The 25,638-nt window shown below is 39.8% G+C and overlaps 1 protein-coding gene across 1 annotated transcript in view; it reads left to right on the forward strand.

The window, feature by feature from the left end:
* The first annotated feature begins 248 nt into the window (after positions 1 to 248).
* Positions 249 to 25,638, forward strand: part of SYTL5 (synaptotagmin like 5) — a 109,936-nt gene continuing 84,546 nt past the window's right edge. The window contains exons 1-2 of the mRNA XM_032592239.1: positions 249 to 563; positions 22,100 to 22,309. Of these exons, the coding sequence (XP_032448130.1) occupies positions 445 to 563; positions 22,100 to 22,309 (329 nt within the window). The 5' untranslated portion in view covers positions 249 to 444. The remainder of the gene's footprint in view (positions 564 to 22,099; positions 22,310 to 25,638) is intronic.

The raw sequence follows: 25,638 nt of genomic DNA on the forward strand, positions 1-25,638 counted from the left end.
AAACTGAATTTGCACAAAGAACCTGGAATCAAGGAAGTATAAATTATATTTCATGGTAATAAAACACATAGTAATTATTTAATGGTTGCATGTTGATTTTTTTTTTTTTTTTTGAGTAAAGTAGATCACTGTTTCAAAACTTAGACACTATGCGCTATGGGAACATGGCCTAATTAATTCTAAATAATTTTTCTCTCCTTTGCTTTCTCTTTCTTCCCTTTGTGTTCTGTATTCTACCCCAGGTCATCTGATTCCTGCTTTGTAGCATTTTGAAGGATTGACCTTCTTGGAATGTAATCCCAGTGGCGTCTCTTTTCTGTGTAGCCCACTCTGCCATCAAACAGCCGAGTGACTCCGGGTTGATCAGGGGCGCCTCAAGAATTGCGGATATCACTTCACCTGGAAGATTCACCCACTGCTACTCAGAGCGGTTTCTGAAATACCATGTCTAAGAACTCGGAGTTTATCAATCTGTCATTTTTGTTAGATCATGAGAAGGAAATGATCCTGGGAGTCCTAAAGAGAGATGAATATTTGAAAAAAGTGGAGGACAAGAGAATAAGGTAATATTCTTTTCTCTTTTCTGCCCTTCCCGACTGCTGTCTGTTGGAAGCAAGCTAGATGAGAAATTGGGCAACTGCGACCCTACTGGAGACAAATGTTGGTCAGTGCCTTCATGGGTTCCCAGCAGTAACCCACATATTAGAAAACATCTTTGATGTTTTATCACTTAGCTGGATTGAAGGATGGAATTGAGCAAATAATATAGTGTTTTTTTCAAAAAATATTCATGTTTATTTATTTTTTGAGAGAGAAACACAGAGCACGAGCGACAGTGGGGAGGGCAGCGAGAGGGGAAGACACAGAATCTGAAGCAGGCTCCAGGCTCTGAGCAGTCAGCACAGAGCCTGATGCTGGGCTTGAACTCACAGACCATGGGACCATGACCTGAGCTGAAGTCAGACGCTAAACCGACTGAGCCACCTAGGCACCCCAGGGATAATACAGTGTTGATGAGAATGCCCATTCACTAATACCATCATAAGTAGTAGTTAAGTGGAAGGACTGCCAAGGTTTGAATTCCAGCTCCTGGATGTATTAGTTGTGTGACCTTGAGCAAGTTACTCAATTTTTCTGTGCCTTGGTTTCCTCATCCATAAAAGAAAGATAATAAAAGTGCCCACCTCAGAGCATCATTGCAAGGATTAAGGAAGATAATACATGTACAGTGCCTGGTACCTAAGTTCACAGTTATTTATTTATAATGCCTTTCTCAGGTCAGTCTTTCTGCGAATTTGTTCCCACCATAGCTGAGAAAAGAAGAAGAGGATCTGGAGAGTGAAAAATTCTCATTTTACCCCAGAAGTCGCCTGAATTTTTAAGAATAAGTCTCTAGGGGTGCCTAGATGGCTCTGTCAGTTGAGCGTCTGACTCTTGATTTTGACTTAGGTCATGATCCTAGGGTTGTGGGATCGAGCCCCCCATCAGGCTCTGCCCACCCTGAGCATGGACACAGCTTAAGATTTTCTTTCTCTGTCCCTCTGCCCCTCTCCCCTGCTCGCATGCTCTCTTTCTCCCTCTCAAATAAAATTTAAAAAATAATACGTCTCTGTATGAGTAACATGGAGAAATATGGGCACAGTTGAGTTTCACATCAATTGTAGGCAAGGTTGATATTTAGCTGGATCCCCAAGCATGACCTTCCCTATGTTTCAGCTAGCATCCATTCTGATTGGTTGCATCTTCTGTTCTCAGTGGTCACAGCCTTGTTCTGATTGGTCGTCACATACATTGGGATTGGTTGCAGCCTGTACTGTGCTGCTTGTGAAACATATTTAGATATTACATCTCACCCTGATGAGAGGAGCAGAAATAAACACAGTTCCCTTCTCAATGACCACCTACTGTGCAACATATAGATTTTGTGTTTTATGTGTCTCTCCAGACTGCAGTTATTCTGACCACAGTGCTGTGAAACTAGATGTCAACCACAAGAAAAAATCTGGAAAGACCACAAAAACTTAAGTTTATTCTCTTTTTTTTTACTCAGGAGAAAACTTGTCATAAGATTATCTTTATATATTGCAAAAGTATTCAATGTGCCTAAAGGAACCAGGATCCTAGAATTGGAAATACATTGAAATATTCTTGATTGATGCTTACTTCATAGTTAAGAGCCCAGAATTTTTATTTTCATCACTAATAGGATTCAACCAATCTTAAAGAAATAAAGGCTTTCATGAAAATCATTGCAATTTTTCTATGCCTAGAATTCAGGTTAGTGCAGTTAATGATTTTTAAAGAAATCAGAAATTATGTTTCTGGCATTTGTATTCCAGTCACGAAAACTGACTAAATTTTCTATTCTGCAAAAAGTTAAATTGTTTATGGGAGGTGAGGTACTAGCTAGTAACTGATAACATGCTGTGGGGAATTAAAAATCACTCTATTCAGGAAAACACAAAATATTTTTTTCTTTCTTTTTTTAAGTTTTATTTATTTATTTTGAGAAAGAGACAGACAGTGAGTGGGCAGGGGCAGAGAGAGAGAGTCTCAAGCAGGCTCTGTGCTGAGAGCACAGAGCCTGACACAGGCTCAAACTCACGAACTGTGAGATCACGACCTGAGCCAAAATCAAAAGTTGGACACTTAACCCACTGAGCTGCCCAGGCACCCCAGGAAAACCCAATTTAATAACCAGATCCTCACAAATACTGAAGTACAATGAGTAGGGATTTGTTCAGAATATTTGCTTCTGTCATTCACAATATCTTTTCCTAATAATCTGTTTTACTCTGTTTTCCTTGTTTTCTTTCTTCCCTTGCCTTTTTTCCTTACTCTTTATAAAGAAATGTAGGCAAATGTGTAACATACAACAGAGCTATTGAGAATAAAGTTGTTGATTTCCTGGCCCTTCAAACTTGTTTCTGGAAAGCAGAAGAAAGGCTTTAATAGATCTAAGAGATACTTTTATAAAAAATAGATATTTTTAAAGCTACTATATCTTGTTCCCTTCTTTAATAGCAGCAGTGGCTAATATTTTGTTGAGTTATTTTCTGCACTAACTGTATTAGATATGTTGTCTCATTTTGTCCTGAGCTACCAAGGTATGAGCTCAAGCCAGATGACTCAGGCTCTGCTACTCTTTTTTTTTTTTTTAATGAGAGAGAGAGAGACAAAGTGGGAGTGGGGGAGAGGGGCAGAGGGGGGAAAGAGACAGAGAGAGAGAGAGAGAGAGAGAGAGAATCCCAAGCAGGCTCCATGCTCAGTGTGGAGCCTGACACAGGGCTCGATCCCACAACCCTGGGATCATTACCTAAGCCGAAATCAAGAGTCCGACGCTCAACCAACTGAACCACTCAGGTGCCCCTGGCTCTGCCACTCTTAACAGCTTTGTGTATTGAGAAGCTACACCGAAGTGAGTTGGCATGGTACTTAGAGTGTGTGTTGTTGAATCACATATCCACATTTATTGATTGAAATCTTCGTTAAGCCATGAAATCTTTGTGTCGCTTTGGATAGGTGTGTTCCATGAGTAAATCGCTCATTTGGCGAAACAGAGATAATAATAACATTAGGTACCTCATGAGGTTGTTGTAGGGATTAAATAAGCTGATATCATCAAGAGTTTAGAAGAATGCTGGCTTACAGTAAGTACTTACTAATTGCTGGCATTAATCATTAGCCCTATTGTTGGTATGTGTTGTAGTGAACACTGTCAGTGCTCCACTGAGATCCATTAGGGTCTCTTGTTGGATCCATGCTCTTATCTTCCAGTTTCCACATGCTTTACTGCTAAGGATGGTCTCTATTACCTTCTTTAGAGGCCTACTTTGAGTGGCCAGAGTTTCTCCTAGGACTAGAGAGCCACCAGTGCCAGGTAACCTTGAGTTTATGTCCCTACTGGGCATCCCCAAGCCAATGGCTTTGCAATGCAATTTCTGCCTCACAGCTTCCTGTGGAATCATACTGCTGTCACCCAAAGACCACAACCTTACTTGGCCCCTCTCTGCTTATCTCTCCTGCCTTCCCTATTCCCTTACAGGTTCCTCCCAAGAGGACTCTGTAAATCACTTGGACACAAATCTACTTCTCAGATTAGCTTTTGGAGAACCCAACCAGGAGATTTGCCAGATGGAACAGGGAACTTTGTTCTTTTTCCTTGTTATCCTCTAAAATCATCAACATAAGGAATTTATGGTGTAATCAATTTCATTACAACAGTAAACATTTGTACTAGCTGTTGCAATAATTGTTTTCACCATGCCACAGAGGTGTAAGTTGATATTTTGTTGGCATCTAGAGGGAAGCATAATTAATTATGGATAAGATAGAAATTGAAGGACTCGTTTCACAGAAGAGGTAACACTTGAGCTTGCCCTTGACATGTGAAAAAGATTTGACATTGGCAAATATATATCAACCGCATTTTAGCTGTTTACTATGAACCGCAAAATTGCCTTCAGATTCTGCTAATCGGTTTCAGAAGGAAATGGAAGCCAAAGAAAATTTTTAAGAATTATGACGGTTACAGAGAAGTAACTGATATGGAAAGTTAGTAAATTGGACTTTTGAAAGCAGTGGATTTATTGTTTCTGTGTTTACTTGTTTAAGTAGGTTATTCTTAAAATAGAAAAATGGAAGAATGTAAAAATTGTGTTGAATCAATGCATTAGGACTGATGCTCAACTTTGCTCTATGGTACACATAGCCACTCAAGTGTGGCATTAATTAAAATGGGATTTGGTGCTCCTGAAGGTGCTCTGAACCCAGAAGGCACATGGCAAGCCTGATAATTATCTCCAGTCATGAATTATAGGCTGTGAAGGGGGGTCTACCTACTAACAGAGCATTTTAGGTTCACCCAAGGGGCTTAAATGTATTAATTTTCCTTCAGACCAAGCAGGAAGAAATGGTAGGAGATATCTAGAACCAGGTTTCAACTACTACAGAATAAGAATATTTTAAATGTTCTCTTTGAAGAACAAATCACGTGGTTTTAGTGATGGCTTTAATGCAGTGAAGACAGAGGGCGGAAGTGATGCTAATAAAATTGAGTTATCAACAGTGAATGCAAATGGAAAAAAATATAGTTTGGAAGCACACAATAAAGACCTTTGCTGACATTTTGTACCTTAGGTTTTTCTAATTTTGGAAGAACTCACTCTAACGTAAAAGATGAGATGGTTCATGGTATCTACTCTAAAAAAATCTCATTGACAAAAATCTTACTCTGCTTGATCTTCTATGCGTAAAAACAAACTGCTACATGTATAGGTTGTGGTATTGGCCTATATAAGAAATCTTCAATTTGTAAGTGACTCTTCATTTCAGCAGTTCATTTGGGCTTTATCTTTACTAAGAAGATTTCATTTCCATTTGGCCACAATACATGAAAACATATCTGGACTTAATGTTCTCTTTGGCACCTATTCTTGGGCTTGTCTCAGTCATGAACTCTGTTGGGTGCCTTACATCCCCCTTTTGTTCTTTTCTTCTTCCCTATCCAAATCTTGATTTTGCTCAGCTCCAGCAGTGGATTTTTTTAAAAAAATATTCATCCCTTGACTAATATTCCTCTAGCAACTCTCATTGGTCTTGAGGTAGACATGAGACCAAAGATGACCCACTCAAACATATAGCCCATATTTATAGAAGGTTCTCTTTCCCACTCGACATATTCAATGAGACCTGTTGTCATTGTTGCTCTTGAGAATGAAAGCCAGCACAGTGATGAAGCTGAACCAAACGAATGACAGAAAATTGTCGTTAATATCCTGATATACTTGAACCTGCCACACCTTTGGGCTTCTTCTTTAAGCAATATAATAGATTTCCATGTTATTTACAGCAGTTTGAATCTGGCTTTCTGTTACATGCAACCCACAGCATCCTGTAATCTCTAAGAGTCAGAAGTAATCAACATTTGTTGAAAACCTTCTATAGGCCAAATGCTATATATGTATTATCGGAATAATAAAGGTGAGCAGAGACACAATATTAATGTTTGTTGGGTCCATAAACATAAGTTTGCAGTCATGGATCAGACTATGCATGGCGTAGACCAGAGGTCAGCAATTTTTTTTTTTTCTGAAAAGGGCCAGATAGTAAATACTTGAGGCTCTACAGGGTATATGTTCTGTATTACGATTACCTTAGCCTGCTTTTGTAGTATGAAAGCAGCGATAGACAACATGTGAACAGATGGGTATAGCTATGTTCCAATAAAACTTTACTTACAAAAACACGTGGTGGGCTGGATTTGGCCCAAGGGCTATAATTTGCTGACGTTTAGTGTTGAAAACAGTGCCTTGGTAGGTTCTCGCCTCAAGAATAGCTGTATATACCTAAAATCCTTGGTAAGCCATCTCAGTGAGCAGCAGGACATTTACAGTCTAAGAGAGAAAATGGTGTTAGACTAGAATCCATCAGCTATCAGAGATAGAGCATGGGCTTCTATCTGGGAGGCTAGATGATTTCACAGAGTCCTGCCATCTCCAGGAGATTTTTATGCCTCACTCAATCTGTAGTGGCTTATGTGCTGAACAGCTTAGATGTTTCATTGCTTCTCTAGGAGAACAGTACCATGAATTTGGAGGTAGAGAAAATACCAAGAACTAGCCGAAGGTTCTGCAGAATTGTGAGGGACAGATTACAAATTCATTTTCCCAATGAGGTCAGAGCTATAAGTATCCTATTTACAGATGGGGAAACTGAAATGCAAAGTTAAGTAACTTGTCCAAGGTCGCCCAGTTAGTAAGTGGCAGAACTGTGGTTTGTAGCCCCACCGTCTGGCCCCAGAGCTCACAGGCCACTCTTAAGTCACTTTTAACTTCTAGGGGATGTATCTGACCCTTCTGAGGACCAGGACAAAAAAGGAATCGTACACTATTCAAGACCTGCCTCACAAAGGAGAATGTATTACTCAATTCAAAAATGTATCCCCACTTAATCCCCATGTCATCTGTGGGGTAGCTACTGTTATGATGGGCTACAGCTGTGGCAACTGAAACTTGTTAAACAATTGGCCAAGCTGGTAAACATCAGAGACGAGGCGCTCACATTCCATATTGCTTCCCTTTTCTCTGTGTTGTGTTGTTTATGCAATAAAGGCACCTCTTCAGATCCTATTGAGAGTCCACCCATCGCCTTACTCTTAGAGAAATGGAGCAAAACAGAAAACATTTCTTTAGCCTGGTATTTATGGACAGCTCTGACCTATGAGCTGTGTAACATTATCTCAAGTTACTATGACCTTTGTAGAAGCATCGCTTTTACACAGTGAAAACTGACAAGAGTTCCTCATGCTGTTCTAGTCCTTATGCTGACTGAAACCAAAGGGAAAGTGTATTATGCTTTGTTCCAAACAGTTGGCTCAGCTGACATGGGCCACTGAGCAAGCCAGAGTCTAGTGTCATCAAGAGACCACAGATCCCAGCCTGGAAATTGCCATTCATGTTATGGCTTTGTCTTTGTGCAGTTGGTTCCATCATTTTAGAGCAGGGTGGGGAAGGGAAGAGAAGGGAGAAACAGAAGGGGAAAGTGTATTCAAATTGGCTATTTGTAATCCTGCAGATAAGTTAAATATTCAGTTCAAATGGATTTGAATTGATTTCAAGAGTTACACATTCAGCCTGGAAGTTAGGGAGACCAGTAAGTGCCAAGTGGTAATATCCTCTTAATCCTCTACAAATATTTGATCTCTGGGGCTGTTCGTTTTTCCAAATCTTATCACTACCACTAGGAACAAAATTAGTTTGACCTTCTGAAAAGCCTGAAGACTCGCTGTCTCCATAAAACACTAAGAGAACTATAGGAGTGGACTTTTAGTTTGGTAAACGTTTTGTTTCAATCCTAATAGAATTGCCATGAAGCTTCTTAATGGATTAACAGAAACTCCCTGCCTGAACATACTGGCTCCCTAATAAAACCCAAACTCTTTGTGAGTCACAGAGAAATGAAAAAAGAAAATCCAGCTTTGCTTTAAGTGTGTTTATTTATTTATTATTATTTTTATTTTATTTTTTTATTTTTTAGTTTCTACAGATGTTTTATTCAGGCTTGGAGTGAGTTTGTTCTGATTAACAAGGTTTGTTTTTTTTTTTCAATTAAGTACACATATTTTTTTTCTTTTTTTTCATTTTTTTATTTTTTATTTTTTTTCAATATATGAAGTTTATTGTCAAATTGGTTTCCATACAACACCCAGTGCTCATCCTAAGAAACTTAAGAGAAACCCATGGGGGAGGGGAAGGAAAAAAAAAAAGAGGTTAGAGTGGAAGAGAGCTAAAGCATAAGAGACTCTTAAAAACTGAGAACAAACTGAGGGGTTGATGGGGGGTGGGAGGGAGGGGAGGGTGGGTGATGGGTATTGAGGAGGGCACCTTTTAAGCGCGTTTAAAACCTTGGAGATTTTCCTACCAAAGAACTTAAGAATTTCGATATATACACATATTTAGGGAAACTGACTTCAGTTTTTATTCTGCATTCTCCTCCAAGTAATTCTTACTTGTAGGGCTCACCATGGGAAAGGGCCACAAATACCTGGTATTTGGGGACATTTCCAACGTTGGATTCTCCAAATAAATAAATATATTTGCCAGACCATATTTTTTTTTTTGTTTGAAATAATGTGGTCACCATAGTAATAAGTAAAACTGTCACATATGTAGAATGTGTGTATATACTATATATGTATATCTCTCTTTCTGTGTGTGTGTATCTCTCTCATCTTTGACTCCTCTCCAAATTCCTCTTTTTGTACCCCTTTTCCCGTCTAATGTACTGCTCTAGCCAGAACTGGTGTAAAGGACATGCCCCCATGCAGCATGGGTTAATTTGCACTCACATCCAGGAAACTACCATTCCTTTTTATTGTAGGTTGAAGAAACAAAGATCTCTAAAGCCCATGTTGCCCAAAGGTAGGTCAGTTCATTAGGGAAAATCTAATTAAATAAATGCCAACTGAATTCCTGAAAAAATAGGCATTTTATTTCTAAGGAAATAATACAAGTGAAAACTTCACTAACAAAAATGTCACTTCTTTTTTTTTTTTCAATTTTTTTTAACGTTTATTTATTTTTGAGATAGAGACAGAGCATGAACGGGGGAGGGTCAGAGAGAGAGGGAGACCAAGAATCTGAAACAGGCTCTAGGCTCTGAGCGGTCAGCACAGAGCCCGACGTGGGGCTCGAACTCACGGACCGCGAGATCATGACCTGAGCCGAAGTCGGACGCTTAACTGACTGAGCCACCCAGGTGCCCCAACTTCTAATATTTTAGATTTCAGGCATATGACCATTTTATGTCAATAGTTTATGTAAATGTTTATATCTTAATAGAAATTAGGGCTTAATTTATTTAAGTCTATAATAATATTAGGCTGACATGCATTTACTAATTTTTCTAATCATTATTTCATTGCAGAGAAATTGTCACTGGTAAACATTCAATGCAAATGTTTAAAATTAATGAGACTTTTATACAGTAAGGGATTTTTCAAGTGTTTAAACTCACTAGGATCTGTAAAGGGCATAAGTGTGTACAATATTTTTTATATCATAAATCCTCAATCCAGTGATAGAAATATTTAATATCTTCTGATACATTTTTCATTTTAGAAGTAATGTATTCATTATAAAAAAATTAGAAAATACATATAATTTGAACTTTAAAACCTTACTTCTCCTCTTCCCAGAGATAGTTTCCTCTTGTTGAATTTCCTTCCTGTCACTTTGCTGCATATACATTTAATTTTCATATAGTTGGAACCATATTATATATGTAATTTTTATCCTCTATATTTGCTTGATATTATTTAATGCACATTTATCATCTCACTTAAAAATTCTCTGGAAGCATCATTTTTATTGTCTGGATAAGATTTCATAACATGGATGTGCAATATTTTGTTCAATTTCCATGAAAATCCTTATTTGCAAGTCTTCTGTCTTAATTTTTTTATTATATTCTAATTCATATTTTGATTTATATTTCTTTTAAATTGAGAAGTTGTTTTCTAAAAATATGTCAGTTTCCTCTTTACTAAACTATTACATTGTACCACTGCCTATATCAAAATTGTTGCTATAAATCTCTACTAATATGACAGTGTCCTATGTTAATTTGCACTTATGTGTTTGTTGGTATTTATAGGATTTCAAGCCATTTGTATTTCCTCTTGTGAATTTTTTATTCACATTGTCCATTTACTATCAGGTGTTAGTGTTGTAGACAATATATATTTGTTTGAATTCTTTTTGTCATATTTGGGAGATACATTTCCAAGATTGCACAGAAATTCATTGAGTACTTATATGCAAGGCAGAGGATATGGACGTGAATTAGTTTCTAATTTAACAGAGGCAAAATTGTATTTTATTGGATTGTGCAGTCTCCACTTTCACAGTGACTTGAGCCAAATTGATACATTCTTTGTGTAAAATATAAATAATTTACAACTTTGACAGATGCTATATGCATTTATATTTTACAACCAGGATTTGCATTCTCCCCTAGTTCTGTAATAGTATCCATACTATTTGTAGGTGTACAAATTAGGGTAAGTTTAACTCTGAGTGTCATAAAACCAGAAGAATAGTAGCTTAAATAAGCGAGGTTTATTTATTTTTTATTTTTTATTTTTGCCTTGGTAAAGTCATAAGGAAAACAATCCAGGACTGGTAATGGTGACTCCATGCTCATCAGAGGCCCGGGGTCCTTCTAACTGGTTGCTCTGCTATCTTCAACATGGGCTAACATCTGTTAAAGTAAACTTAAAAAGTTATTCTGACACTTATTAAAATGGTAAGGAAGACTTTTTATTCAGGACTACTGAAATACGTTTTAACTCTTTCACACAAAAAATTAAAAACAAAAGATTATGTTATTTTGATAGGGATTGCCTTGAATGTGTGGATGGCTTTGGGTAGTATAGACATTGTAATGTTGAGAAAGAAAACCAAAGCTGGAGGCATCACAATTCCAGACTTCAAGCTGTATTACAAAGCTGCCGTCATCAAGACAGTATTGGTACTGGCACAAAACAGATCAATGGAACAGAATAGAGAACCCAGAAATGGGCCCACAAATATATGGCCAACTAATCTTTGACTAAGCAGGAAAGAATATCCAATGGAAAAAGACCATCTCTTGAGATGGTGCTGGGAAAATTGGACAATGACATGCAGAAGAATGAACCTAGACCACTTTTTTACACCATACACAAAAATAAATTCAAAATGGATGAGAGACCTAAATGTGGGACAGGAAACTATCAAAATCCTACAGGAGAAAACAGGCAGCAACCTCTTTGATCTCGGCTGCAGCAGCTTCTTACTAGATGTGTCTCAGGAGGCAAGGGAAACAAAAGCAAAAATAAAACCATTTGGACTTGATCCAAGATAAAAATCTTCTGCACAGCAAAGAAGACAATGAAACTAAAAGGAATTTGACAGAATGGGAGAAAATATCTTCAAATGACATATCAGATAAAGGATTAGTATCCAAAGTCTGTAAAGAACTTAACAAACTCAATACCCAAAAAAACAAATAATCAAGTGAAGAAATGGGCAGAAGACACAAACAGACACTTTACTGAAGAAGACATCCAGATGGTCAACAGACGCATGAAAAGATGTTCAACTTCACTCATCATCAGGGAAATACAAATCAAAACCACACTGAGATACCACTTTTCACCTGTCAGAATGGCTAAAATGAACAACTCACGGAACAACAGATGTTGGCCAGCATGTGGAGAAAGGGGAACATTTTTGCACTGTTGGTGAGAATACAAACTGGTGCAGCCACTCTAGAAACCAGTACGGAGGTTCCTGAAAAAATTAAAAATAGAACTACCCTACTACCCAAAAGTTGCACTACTAGGTATTTATCCAATGATACAAAAATTCTGATTCAAAGGGGGTACAGGCACACCAATGTTTATAGCAGCACTATCAGCAATAGCCAAATTTTGGAAAGAGCCTAAATGTCCATCAACTGATGAATGGATAAAGAAGATGTGGTATATATATACAATGGAATGCTACTTGGCAATGAAAAAGAATGAAATCCTGCCATTTGGAACAATGTGGATGGAACTGGAGTGTATTATGCTAAGCAAAATAAGTAAGAGAAAGACAAATACGATTTCACTCATGTGGAATTTAAGAAACACAACAGATGAACATAGGGGAAGGGAAGGCAAAATAAGATAAAAGAGAGGGAGGCAAACCATAAGAGACTCTTAAATGCAGAGAACAAACAGGGTTGCTGGAGGGGAGATGGGTGGGAGGTTGGGCTAGATGGGTGATGGGAATTAAGGAGGGCACTTGTTGGGATGAGCACTGGGTATTATATGTAAGCGATGAATTACTGGGTTCTACCCCTGGAACCAATGCTACACTGTATGTTAACTAACTTGAATTTAAATAAATAAATTTTAAAAAGGACCATGGCAATAGGGGAGAGAGATCCAGGCCACCTTCAGATGCAGCAAAGGCAGCTGGGGATTTATAGCCAGTGAGCAGAGTGAGGGGGTCAGTGAATGGAAAAACTTAGTGAAGGCAAGCCAGGGTGACATCAGATATCAAGGGTAGGGAGATTCTCGCTATGCCGATTTAGCAGGATTCTTGCTAAATCTGGTCTATGCAAGCTAAAAATAGGGCCCAAGGACAAGATCTAGTCAATGAGTGGCCTCAGAAGAAACCGTCTAAAATATGGTCAAGAAGACCATCTTAGTCACACTTCGTGGTCCAAGATGGCTGCTGCAGTAGTTGTCATACTGTCCTTATTCTAGTCAACAGGGAGAAGGGCAAAGGGCAGAAAAAAAGGTTTCCTTGCCTTAGGATATTTCTGAGAAGTTTCATAGATGGCCTTGCTTTCATCGTGTTGGTCAGAATGTAGTTGCATGACCGTACTTAGCTGCAAGGAGCTTGGATATGTAATGGAAATGTATTCTTTGTTCTGGGTGGCCATGGGACCAACTACATTTGGGGTTTTTTATTGGTAGAAAAGAGTGGAAGGAATATTGGGGAAACAACCAACAATCTGAAACAATGGGTGCAATTAAGAATTATGAATTAGATTTGTTTATTACTCGGCATGAATTATATCTTCCGTTTCGTCAAATCTGAAAGCAATTGTCAGTGATTACTTTCAATGAAGCATATAAGAAAAAGCACATAAAGAAAACACTATTGCTGTTCATACTCAATGGATTTCAAAGACATAGTGACTTTACATTTCTTGTTCTATTTACTGATGCTGATAACTAGGAAAAGTGCTGGAAGTGTTTTTTTTTTAATCACCTTTAATGAGTGAAAATATGTGAAATATGTGAAAATATGTGAAAATGTGAAAATATGAGTTCCCATAAGCACCACCCTAAAGAGGTAAAATGGAAAAAATTACAACTGTCTCTGCTGGGCATGTAAATCCTTCCTTGATGCATTTAAAATAGTTTACGCAAATTCAAGTTATAGACATTTTAGAATAAACATCAGCTCTATGGTTTATAAAAATTAAAACCAGCATGTACCTGTATTCAGTAGCACAAGTGGTTTTAAAGAATTTTTCAAGGGCAACATGTTGTCTTTAAGTTATCTTTTTCTGGTGTGTGAAAGCCCAATTTCTTCCCATCAAGATAATCCTCACATTGTCAGAGCAATAATCTTTAAAAGCCTAGTATTTTATCCGTGTTTTTTCTTTTTTGCTGCATTGATTCTATCTCCACCCCCTCTTTTTCTGAATAATTTACCATATCGATAACAGAATTTTCTGCTGTTTTGGAAACTCACGAAATGTATCCTTTGGATTTTAGATTAGCAAAACACTTCCTTATTTCATATTAATTATGGAACTTGGTTTGCTCATTACATACGGGATCAGTTTCTGCCACGATTTTAAGACGATAGTCAATAAACAATTGTTCATTTACATAGCTTTGTGAAATCTCCCGGTATATTCCTATGAGCTGAGTGTTTTAGTGCCAGTAAGTGCTTGGTGTCACCTGCAGACATGAAGGTTCCACAATGCCCTCCATCCTTGAGACAATTTCTAAACACATTAACTTGGCACAATTCACAAGATTTGTCTAGATAAGTGTTCTTTCAATCTTGTTCTTTATTTTTCTGAAGTAACTTTCTCTGTAGACAAAACTTTTTCCCAATTCTCAGATGGTCTTGATTCTTTTTAATAGTCTTTGATGTAGGGGCGCCTGGGTGGCTCAGTTGGTTAAGCATCCAACTTCGGCTCCGGTCATGGTCTCACACTTGCGAGTTCCAGCCCCATGTCAGGCTCTCTGCTGTCAGTGTGGAGCCCGCTTTGCATGCTCTGTCTCCCTCTCTCCCTGCCCCTCTCCTGCTTGTGCTCTCTCTCTCAAAAATAAACATTTAAAAAAAAGTCTCTGATGTGAAACTAATCAACAGCTTTATAAAGTTTATTAGGACCAGAGTCGTGTTTGTTGAAGAACAGCTCCACTGGGGAATGTTTATCATAAGAGACTTTGTGATAAGGGGTTACTTGGGCAGATGCCATTTGGTGGGAGAAGTCAGGCAAAAACAACTGTTCATGTTTACTGAGGCTTAACTTTTTGAAAAATTTATTTTGGAGAGAGCACAAAAGCTTGGGAGAGGGGAAGAGGGAGATAGAGAATCTTAAGCAGGCTCCACACTCAGCATGGAACCCAACACAGAGCTGGATCCCACAACCCTGGGATCATGACCTGAACTAAAATCAAAAGTCAGACGCTCATCTGACTAAGCCACCCAGGTGCCCCACTGAGGTTTAACTTTGAGCGTGTGCAGCATGGCTTTGCACAACTAGGGAAGAGATAGCAGTTTTTAATACATGCAGTGTCTTTTCTGAGCAAAAATATGTTAATAGAATAAGAATTAGCCAGAAGAATCTGAGGGAAGAATGCAGATTGTGAAATATAAATTTCTGGACCTGAATCCTGATAGCACCGCTTAATAACCTTGTGACCCACAGCAAGTTTCCTCTCTGAAATTACACTTTCATATTTATAAAATGGGAATAAAAATGTCTTTCTCATAGGACACTGCCAAAGCTTAATGACATGGCATGTAAAACTGAGTGCCTGTCGTTTTTGTGGCCAAGTGTTGTGCTGTTTAGATTTCAATAATAAGTTCTGCACACAGAAGATACAATCAAAATGAAAAATGTATTTTTATATTCAGAGTACAGAAAGGAGATCTGATCACCCCTGGATTTTCCTTAGGCAATTATGAAATAGCCCCGGCGTTGATGGCATTGCCTCTGGGTGCGAATGAAAGATGGGGGTGCTAGGAGCTCTGCAGCCATTGGCATCAGGCTGCTGGGACATTATTCTGCCTGCAAATGTTATTTTAGTAATTTTTATCTCATCGTTTGGTTTAACAATACTTTTCATCAGCCACGGTGGTTTTGCTGTCTCAAAGGAATATCAAACTCTAGTTCTAGAGAAGGATTTAGCATGCAGGCATTGCAGCAGAAGCTGAAGCAGAACCTGATGGCAACGTTTTTGAAAATGCCTAATATTTACTGAGTCCCTATTGTCTTTATTGGACAATAGTTCTGGCTATAGGTGACAGAAATACATTATAATAGCAGCTTAAGGGGCACCTCGGTGACTCAGTTGGTTAGCGCCCAGCTTCAGCTCAGGTCAGGATCTCGCGGTTCGTGAGTTCGAGCCCCTCGTCAGGCTCTGTGCTGACAGCTCATAGCCTGGAGCCTGCTTCAGATTCTAACTCTCCCTCTCTCTCTGCCCCCTCCCCCAACTCATATTCTTCTATGTCTCTCTCAAGAATAAATGAACATTAAAAAAAATAGCCTCAATAAGATGGAAATGTATTGCTCGTTAATATTAAAGCCTGGATTGGTTGGCAGCTTTGTGATATTGTTCTGGTGGCTCCATGATAATATGGGTCTGGGTGCCTTGCCTTTCTTGTTCCACCACCTTGACAGTTTAGCACTTAATCCAAGATGGCTCATTCCTATGTTCTCATCCGAGCCTCTGGAAGGGACGAGGGGTTCAAGGGAAAGGGCTCTTTCCCACTAGGCCATGACCTTGAGGTTGCCTGTGTCATTTCTGATCATATCCCATCAGCCAACACTGAGTCTCAAGACAAAACCTAACTGCAAGGAATACTGGGAAATGTAGTCTTCATTCTGAGTGGCCATGAGCCTAATTAGACATTCCATTAATATAGAAGAGAAGAACAGGTGGAGAGACACCTACCAGAATTGCCTATTCCGTAATTTCTACATGTCAAGCTGGGCTTAACTTTTTACTTAATGTTCACAACAACCTTATGAGGTTGCAACTATTATAATTCTTTTTTTACAGAAGGAGTATCTTGAGGCATAGAGAAGTTAAGTAATTTTCTTAAGGTCTCAAATGTAATAAGTGGCAAGGCCAGCATTTGAACCTAGGCAGTCTGCCTCCAGAGTCCTATCCTCTTGGCCACTAAATAATCCTTGCTTATTTATTTCTCTCGGGCCTTGGTGTGCTCTTCTGGATGAGATTGGGGATTGTCTAAGGCATCAAGGAATCAAAGATGCTTTGTGAATTATTATTTATAGCTTCCTCTTCCAGGCAGCTAATTGCGTCCATTCCAAAATTCCCATCTTATTTGGTTCAAAATAGAGTTCAGTACAATTGAGTCTAGATGGGGTAACAAAAGAAAAATAGTGCCACACGAATGTGACAGGAATTTTAATGAAAGAAATTCCTGATTTGAAAGAAGTGTGTCTATGCAATGATAAAGCACGCAGTCTTTGTAATACATTGAATGTTTTTGATGGGATGGAAAAAAATGAATTCAGTATATCACCAGGGTACTGCAATGAAAAGATTCTATCATTTAACTGAAGTTGAGATAGTTCATCTCTTCAGTCTTTAAGATTTCAATTACATATAGCTCATCAATTTGCATGTTAATATCAGTGCATCTGTGTAGCAAGAAGGAAATCTAAAGAATAAGCTGATATTTTAAAATGCAAGAGCATCCTGAGTTCATCTCAAGTAAAGAGCTGGTGTTAGCTGATATTAAATGTCTTAAACTTTTTTCTTTTTCTTTTTCTTTGTGTTTTGCTCATGTCTGCTACACTTTGTATCTCCCATACTCTTTTTTGAAAACAATTCATTTATTTATTTTGAAAGAGAGTATGAGCAGGAGGAGGGGCAGAGAGAGAGAGAGAGAGAGAGGGAGAGAGAGAATTCCAAGCAGGCTCTTCACTGTCAGTGTAGAGCCTGACACGGGGCTCAATCCTATGAACCGTGAGAACAGGACCTGAACCAAAATCAAGAGTCAGACGCTCAACTGACTGAGCCACCCAGGCACCCCACACCTCCCATACTTTTTGCACCTCTTCAGAGAAGACCAAACAGAGTGAAGGGTTAGATTTTTAATATTTGCAAAAATCAAAATATTTTTCCTTAACACTGTAGGAATGAGGTTAAGAAAGACAGAAGAAGTGCTGGAAATAATTACTTAACAAGTACTTGAGAGCATTCTGTAGTTTTCTCAGGCTTGAACTATTTTTTTTCAGAGTATTTTTGATCTCAATTTTAGCCAATTTTAATTTAACTTTATCCTTAACAGACTCAACATTGTACTTTGTTTCCCTCTCATTCTCCTTTTAATAATGATGACTTCATATTGTAAAGGCTTTTATAATTCACAAAGCACACTATCGTACTTTATTGCCTCTGACTCTTACAAACACCTTCAGAGGGAGATATGAAAGTAATTCTTACCTTTATTTTGAGGTTGAAGTAACTGAGACCCAGAGAGGTTAACTCATATGCCCAGTGACATCTGGTAAGCAGCATGGCTGAGTTTTCCTTCCTTCCTTCCTTCCTTTCACTCTTTATCTCTTTTCTTTCTCCTTCCTCTTCCTCTTCCTCTTTTTCTGGCACTTGCTATTTTGTGCTCATGTTTTCTTTTATTCATTTAACATAATATCTATTATGTTCCAGGCACTAGGTTGCAGTAAAATGCACAGCTGAACAAAGCATATATGGTCTTGCCCTAATGGAGATTACAGAGGAATTGACAAGACAAACCTTAAACTAGTTAAAAAAAAAAAACCTACCGAATAAATGTATAATTAAAAATTATAGGAGTGCCTGGGTATCTCAGTCGGTTGAGCATCTAACTCTTGATTTCTGCTCAGGTCATTATCCCAGGATCATGGGATCAAGCCCCACATTGGGCTCCATGCTGAGCATGGAAACTGCTTGGGATTCTCTTCCTCTCTCCCTGTCCCTCCTCTACTCATATTCTCTCTCTCTCTCTCCCTCTCCCTCTCCCTCCCTCCCTCCCTCCCTCCCTCCCTCCCTCTCTCTCCCTCTCTCCTCTGCTCACATGCTCGCTCACTCTCTCTAAAATAAAAATTACAGGGAGTGAGAATGAGATGGGTATCTGCTGTAGATTTTGTCGTCAGAGATAGCCTCTCTGGGGAAGCAGAAATAAAGCTCAAGTAAAAAGGATATAGGGAAGTCAGGTGAAGAACCAGCCAGATGAAGAACTAGGCTGGACTTAGCAGCGAGGATTGGCTAAGTGATGCTGCAGTAACAGCCTCAAACTTTCAGTGGCTTAAAGCAATGAAGGTTTATTTCCCATTTGTGCTACGTATCCGGAAGAGGATGGCTGAGGACTCTACTTCATAGCATCCTCAGACCAGGATTTAGACTTACAGAGTGGAAACTATCTGGGACATTACCATTCTCCATGCAAAGAAGAGGGTATGTGGTAAACCACACATTCACTCTAAAGCTCTTACCTGGAATCACACACCACATTTTGTGGACCGGTGCAGGTCACAGGACGACGTTTAATGTCAGGAGGGCAGGGATGTGCCATCTGACTTGTTATACTTTCCCAGCTTCCCTTGTAGCAAGTGGTGGTGATATGACAGTGCATGATCAAGGAACCCAAGGAGAAGTCTGAGGTGAGGAGCTCTAAGTCAAGTTTTGTTTTCCTGTTAAGAGACAGGTACAGCTGACACAGCTTGCCCCTTCCTCCTGTCTTTTTACAAAAAAAATTTTAAATGTTTTTATTTTAGAGAGAGAGTGTGGGGGAGGAGGGGGGGTACACAGAATCCGAAGCAGGCTCCAGGCTCTCAGCTGTCAGCACAGAGCCCCACAAACGGCTTGAGCTCACACAGGGCTTGAAGTCACACACTGTGAGATCATGTCCTGAGTCGAAGTACAATTAAGCTCACTGAGCCACAACGCACCCCACCCCTTCCTCCAGTCTCAAACAAGGATGGGGTTCTCCAGCTGGCTGACCATGTTGCATAATAATAATAAGTCACACCTTGAACATAGGGGACCATTGGGATGAAAGGATCCTGAGTCTTTAATGACCTGATTTGCAGCTGAACTAATGCAAGAACTGCCTAATTCTGGATTTCTTGTTATGTAGGGAAAAAACGAAACCTATTTTTAAGCCTGTTACTTGGAACCAGAAGCATTTCTAGCTTACGTGGTTGGGGGGGGTGATGAATAGATACTGTGCTCGAAACCCAGAAAGTCAGCTTCCTCAGATACCTTTCTGAGACTGGGTCAGCAAGGCAGGAACAAAAGGAGACCCGCCTTGCTTTTTGTAAATGCTGGCTAGTAAGGCAGAGGAAAGAGCCTTCTCTCATCCTGTTCCTCTCTTCTAGCTGCCTATACTCCCTTTCTCCTTGGTGTTAATGCTCCACTTGCATACTTTCTTTTCCCAGTTGCAATTACCCTCCCTCGAACCTTCCTCCTCTTCTTGAGTGTCTGAAAATGGTTATGTCCATTTAATGTAAATTATCCTAGGCATGATTAAATTAGGACAATTGCTAAGAGAGATCTGAAAAATCAGCAGGCTGTTTAGTATTTTGTGCCAGTCTATGGAAGTCTTCCCATCTTTTCCCACAGTCTCAGAGATAGCTCCTAGAGTGTGTGGGACACTTAGCAACAATTGCCTTAGAAATTCCATTGCTGTGTTGGGACCTTTACATTCTTGTTTCCTTGTGGCATGATTTACATGGGGCCCCGAGTCTTTTCAGACTTTAGAAATGCCCTAAGTCAAACCTGATTGCTAAATAGAGTCTTACCAGTAGAGCACAAAGAAAGATGCGATGAAAATGTTTCACTCTATGGCCATAATTTCTCCAAGCGGTCTCACCCATTCTGTGGAACTAAGTGATTAAGGAACTGGTAAGTGATTCACGCAAGTGGTCATGGAATTTTTTTTTTCCAGAAGAGGATCTGCCCACCAGCCTGTTCAGCTAGGACTGCTATCCATGATTGCTGTCTTTGCTCTACCCATTTTAATTTGTTTCTTTATCATTGTTGCATGAATTGTTGTAGATTTCAAATAAGCAATGTTTTATTTCTCCTGTGCCCTGAGGTGTTCAGACATCTGTTGTGATTCTTCGGACAATATAATCGTGGTCTTCGAAGGAGAACTCATTTTGTTATCTTAAAGCTTGTAGCTTCTGCAAGTTTTCAAAAGCAAATTATGTGGAGCTTTTCTTACATTCAATTTCTTAAGCCAGTTGTTCATGGAAAAAAAAAAGGGCATAAGGGTACTTTGTAAGCTCTAAATCAGGGATTAGGAAAATTTGCTGTGGGTTCTTGTCATCTGCGTTTTGGTGGACAAGAAGGAGGACTTGAGAGCATTCTGTATGGCTGCCTGTTGTAACGAATGAATCATCTTGCATCATTTGTCCTCTTCGTAACTAACATTGAGGATACTGGGAATCCTTAGCAGATCATCCTGTTTTTACTCATTTTTTGTCTTTGAATGCCAGAGTGCCCAGCATACACTAGGCAGTCAAGAAATGTTCGTTGGATGAATGAATGAGACAGTTAATCAAAGGTTTTGGAAACCTTATTCCTTTTTTAAACTCCCCGTTAGGAATCTCTCATCAGACTAGCAATTAAAAAACCTAGTTTCTGGTTTTGTATAACAGAGCTCAGTACCACAAATGTAAAAGGAAATGTTATGAGATGTATGAAGTGATCCTGGGATGTTTGTTTCTTCTGGAACATAGAAATGTTGTGTTCAAGAAGGGTCTGGAGATGAGCCTGTCTTTTAGAGTATTGTTTCTCCAAATTTGGCAGTATATTAGAATAAATAGTCACACGTTGAAAAAATATCAGAGTCGGGGGGAGGGGAGACTAGAGAATCAGTACGTTTAAAAATCCTCCCAGGTGATTCCAGCATATAGCCAAATTTGAGCACAGATTGTCCAAAGCTGTGCGTCTGAAACTCGGATCACCTGGAGATTTTGTGACTGTGCAGACTGATCCACTAGGTCTAAGGTGGGGCCTGAAATTATGCATTCCCAGTAAGTTCCCTGTTGCATCACTTTGAATAGCTCATTTCTAATGTGTATATTTAAAAAATTACGTGTCAGGCATTAAACAAAGGGACGTAGAACTAGCATTTATTTAGTATATGCCAGGCACCATGCCGGTAACTTTACGTATATTATCTTGCTCAAAGTTAAAAACAATCACGTGAGAACATTATTACCCCTATTTTAGAAATGAAGAAATTAAGGTTTAGCTGACAAATCATTGCCTCAGTTTGGACAGCTGATTCCTGATAGAACATACAGGTTGGCGGTAGTTGTCGGAAACCATCCAATGCTGAGAAGTGTTGGGACATGTCTTTGTAGAAAACTGTTCATTGGATCGCTTGGGGAAAGTGTCAGTGATTTCACACTGTTGCTTCATGTAGTGTATCCAGGCAGGTAAGGAACATGGTACTGGGCGAGCTGCCAGATGGGTTGTACTCCCGCGTTAAGATATCGGAGACGTACTGGTGAAGTTAGAGTAGCATGTGAATCAGTACTAATAGCAAAATAGTAGTGGCGGTGGAGGACGTCCGAATTCAAACGTAAAACACAAGCGCTGTGGTTTTCCACTACTGATATCGAAAGATTACCGATGTTAGAGAAAGAAATTGTGTTTCCTCAAAGCATTTGGCTCTGACTCCTTGATTCTCTCAAGTGTTCTTCCAAGTGAAAATACCCCTTAAGTGAAGAGAGCTCTGTACCTCTGTTTTCTTTTTGTGTTCAGCGATGTTTTTTCTCCCTCTCCTTCCAGGAAGCTGAAAAATGAACTCTTAGAAGCAAAACGTAGAAGTGGGAAGACTCAACAAGAAACCAGCAGAGTCTGTGTCTACTGTCAGAGAAACCTGGGCTTAATATTCGACCGAGGAGACCCGTGCCGGGCCTGCTCACTGAGAGTGTGCAGCGAATGTCGGGTCTCGGGCCTTGATGGCAGCTGGCAATGCACCATCTGTGCCAAAGTCGCGTGAGTTTCTTGTCTTTGTGCGGAATGCCAGATTTGATGACTGAAAGGATTGGAGTGGGGAAAGAAAAACAGAAAAAAGTATTTAAAATTTAGGGATAGAGAGTAGAATACAAATATAGCCCAACACAGGCTCAGCAATGCCTTTGTAGAATTCTGGAGAGGGGTGTGTGTGTGTGTGTGTGTGTGTGTGTGTGTGTGTGTGCGCGCGCGCGCGCGCGCGCGCGCGCGCGCGCATGAGTAAGCATACACTAGCAAAATAGAGAACAGTATTTTTAGTTTTAAAGACTGTAAAACAGTCAAATTGGAAGCCTGGCAGAATGAGGTCTCTTTCTACATTTGAAAACCATGCACAAGCTTTCTTCACTTATAGCCCCACTTGGCTCACATGTCTTCTCAGAAGGCACAGGCAATTCCCCGAAGCCATCCTTAGATGTGTGGGGTGACTGGCAGGAAGAGTATGAAATATCCATCCAGCCTGCTTTCCACGTCACATGCGGGGCAAAGCTTTTTCTGCGTCTATTGAAATGAGCATATGGTTTTTATCCTTTCTCCTATTGCTGTGACGTATCACATTGGTTGATTGATTTGTGAATATTGACCCCCTGCCTTGCATCCTAGGAATAAATCCAGGTTAATCATGGTGAATGATTTCTCTGATGTGTTGTTGGATTCAGTTTGCTAGTATTTGTTGAGGATATTTGCATCTATGCTCATCAAAGATATTGGCCTGTAGTTCTCTTTCTTTTTTATTTGTAGTATCTTTATCCTGTTTTGGTATCAGGGTCATGCTGACCTCATAGACTGAATTTGGAAGGTTCTTCCCTCTACTATTTTTTTTTAGTACTTTGAGAAGAATAGGTATTAGCACTCCTTAAATGTTTGGTAGATTTCAACTCTGAAGCCACCTGGTTTCTTGGGAATTTTTTGAGAACTGATTCAATTACATTGCTGATAACCTGTTCACATTTTTTTATTTCTTCCTGATTTAGTTTTGGGAAGTTACATGTTTCTGTGAATTTATCCATTTTTCTAAGTTGTCCAGTTGTCCATATAATTTTTTTATAATATTCTCTTATTCTTTTGTATTTCTGTGGTATTGGTTGTTATTTCTCTTCTTTCATTTCTGTTTGAGTCCTCTCTCTTTTGCCCCCACCCCCACGTTTTAGGCATATATTGTCATACTTGACATTGTATTATTTCATGATTACCTTGATTGAATTTTATAGATATGCTTAATTTTACTGGTTTTCTGCTTCCTACTTTTCTTACTCCTGCCTATGGTCCTTCTTTTCCACTCATTGGATCTCCTTTAACATTTCTTGTAGGATTGGTTTAGTGGTCATGAATTCCTTTAATTTTTGTTTGGAAAACACTTTATCTATCCTTCTGTTTTGAATGATAGCCCTGCTGGATAGAGTATTCTTTGCTGCAGGTTTTTTCTTTCAGTACTTAGGCTATATCATGCCACTCCCTTCTGGCCTGCCAAGTATCTGCTAAAAAAAAAAAAAATCAGCTCAGGGAGCCTGGGTGGCTCAGTTGGTTAAGCGTTCGACTTCAGCTCAGGTCATGATCTCACAGTCCGTGAGTTTGAGCCCCATGTCGGGCTCTGTGCTGATAGTTTAGAGCCTGGAGCCTGCTTCGGATTCTATGTCTCCCTCTCTCTCTGCTTCCCCCCCCCCCCACTTGTGCTCTGTCTTTCTCTCAAAAATAAATAAACATTAAAAAAAGAATTTACAAATTTCTTGGAAATTACTTAGAAAGTCCACAGTTTATATGTTTTCTATTCATTTCTTAAGGGTCTCACTGAGATCCTCCACTCTTCTCAAATCCAGTGAGTATCTCTATGATGATTGCTTTAAATTCTCTATCAGGCATATTATTAATTTCCATTTTGTTAAGCTCTCTTTCTGTGATTTTGCCCTGTTCTTTAATTTAGGGCACATCCCTCTGTCTCTTCATTTTGTCTGTCTGTGTCTGTTTCTATGTGTTAGAAAAGTCAGCCATGTCTCCTGCTCTTAAAAGTAGTAGCCTTATGAAGAAGAAGTCCTAGAGTGCCCTGCGATGTAGTGTCCCCTTTTCACCAGAACCTGGTGCTTCAGGGGTGTCTCCTATGTGTTATGTGCACTCTACTGTTGTGGCTCTCTTTGCCTGTTGTGGGCAGGGTTTGGTCTCTCTGGGGTTAGTGGGCCACTCTGAGGCTGTCTTATGCTTCATTTAAGTCAGACCTGGCATTTGCCAGGTATCCAATGGCACCGAACTGCAGGGCACTCTCCCTGAGTTGTCCCCTGGGAATCTTTTGTTGGTGAGCGGTCCCTGCAGTCAGACCAGGTGTCTTCCCCCCAGCCCACTGTTGGGTCTGTAGTGGTGTGTGTGGTTATCTTCCCCTCTTCCTGGGGCAGGGGTCACTTTGGAGTTTCACCGGCCTCTGTCAGGGCTGCTTTCACACTGCTAGGCTTGTGGCAACACTTTGGATGAGCTCTGGTCAAAGCGTATTGGAGGCGGCAGGTCCATAGAAGAATGCTAGGGCATGGCACACTGTTAGCAAGGTGATTCCCATAGGTGACTGTGTGTCTAGATTGGGGGTGGGGCAAGAGAGGGAAATGGTGCCTGCCAGCAATTTTGTTCTAGGAGAAGTCTCCCAATGATCCCTGCCCCTCCGGCACATGCTCTGAGATTAAGAAACAAGTCTCCGTCCCACATACCTCAGGTGTTTTTCAAACCGCTTCTCTGCTTTATCTCAGTGGAGCTGTTTGTTGTGCTCCTTAAGGATGGGGACTCAGTTTCCTTTCCCCCTCCTGGCTGTCCCAGAGCCATGCCCCCTGATTTTTAAGGTTCCAGGTGTTAAGCCCCGCTGATTGTAAGAACTCAGAAAATAAGGTCCCTCTGGTTTTCAAAGCCAAATGTTACGGGTTTTGTCTTCGCCATGCAGGTGCCTGGTGTGGCGATCTCCTCCTCCATGCCTGCAGTGTCCCTTTCTCCCAGGGACAGTCCTGTGAGTCTGTTTAGCTCCCAACTACATCTATGCTCTTCCTACCCTCTTCAGTGTGTCCTCTTGTCCACATTTAGGTGTGGAAAGTCAGCTCCGCCAGTCTTTGGGTGATTCTCTGGTTAAGTACACCGGTGTGGGTGTTACCTAGTTGTATCCATGGGATGAGGTGAGCTTAGGAATCCATCTTCCTCAGAATTCCCAAATCTGTATTCATTTTCTAAATGAAGTTTAGTCATCTGCAAATCAGGATGCAAAAATAATGTTAGACATCTTAATTTCACATGAAATCAAATCGTTTCCTTTGGCTATTTCTCCTTATGCCTGTTGAGAAAAGCTATCA

The sequence above is a fragment of the Lynx canadensis genome, chromosome X (assembly GCF_007474595.2).
Source record: "Lynx canadensis isolate LIC74 chromosome X, mLynCan4.pri.v2, whole genome shotgun sequence".
Taxonomy (NCBI): Eukaryota; Metazoa; Chordata; class Mammalia; order Carnivora; family Felidae; genus Lynx; species Lynx canadensis.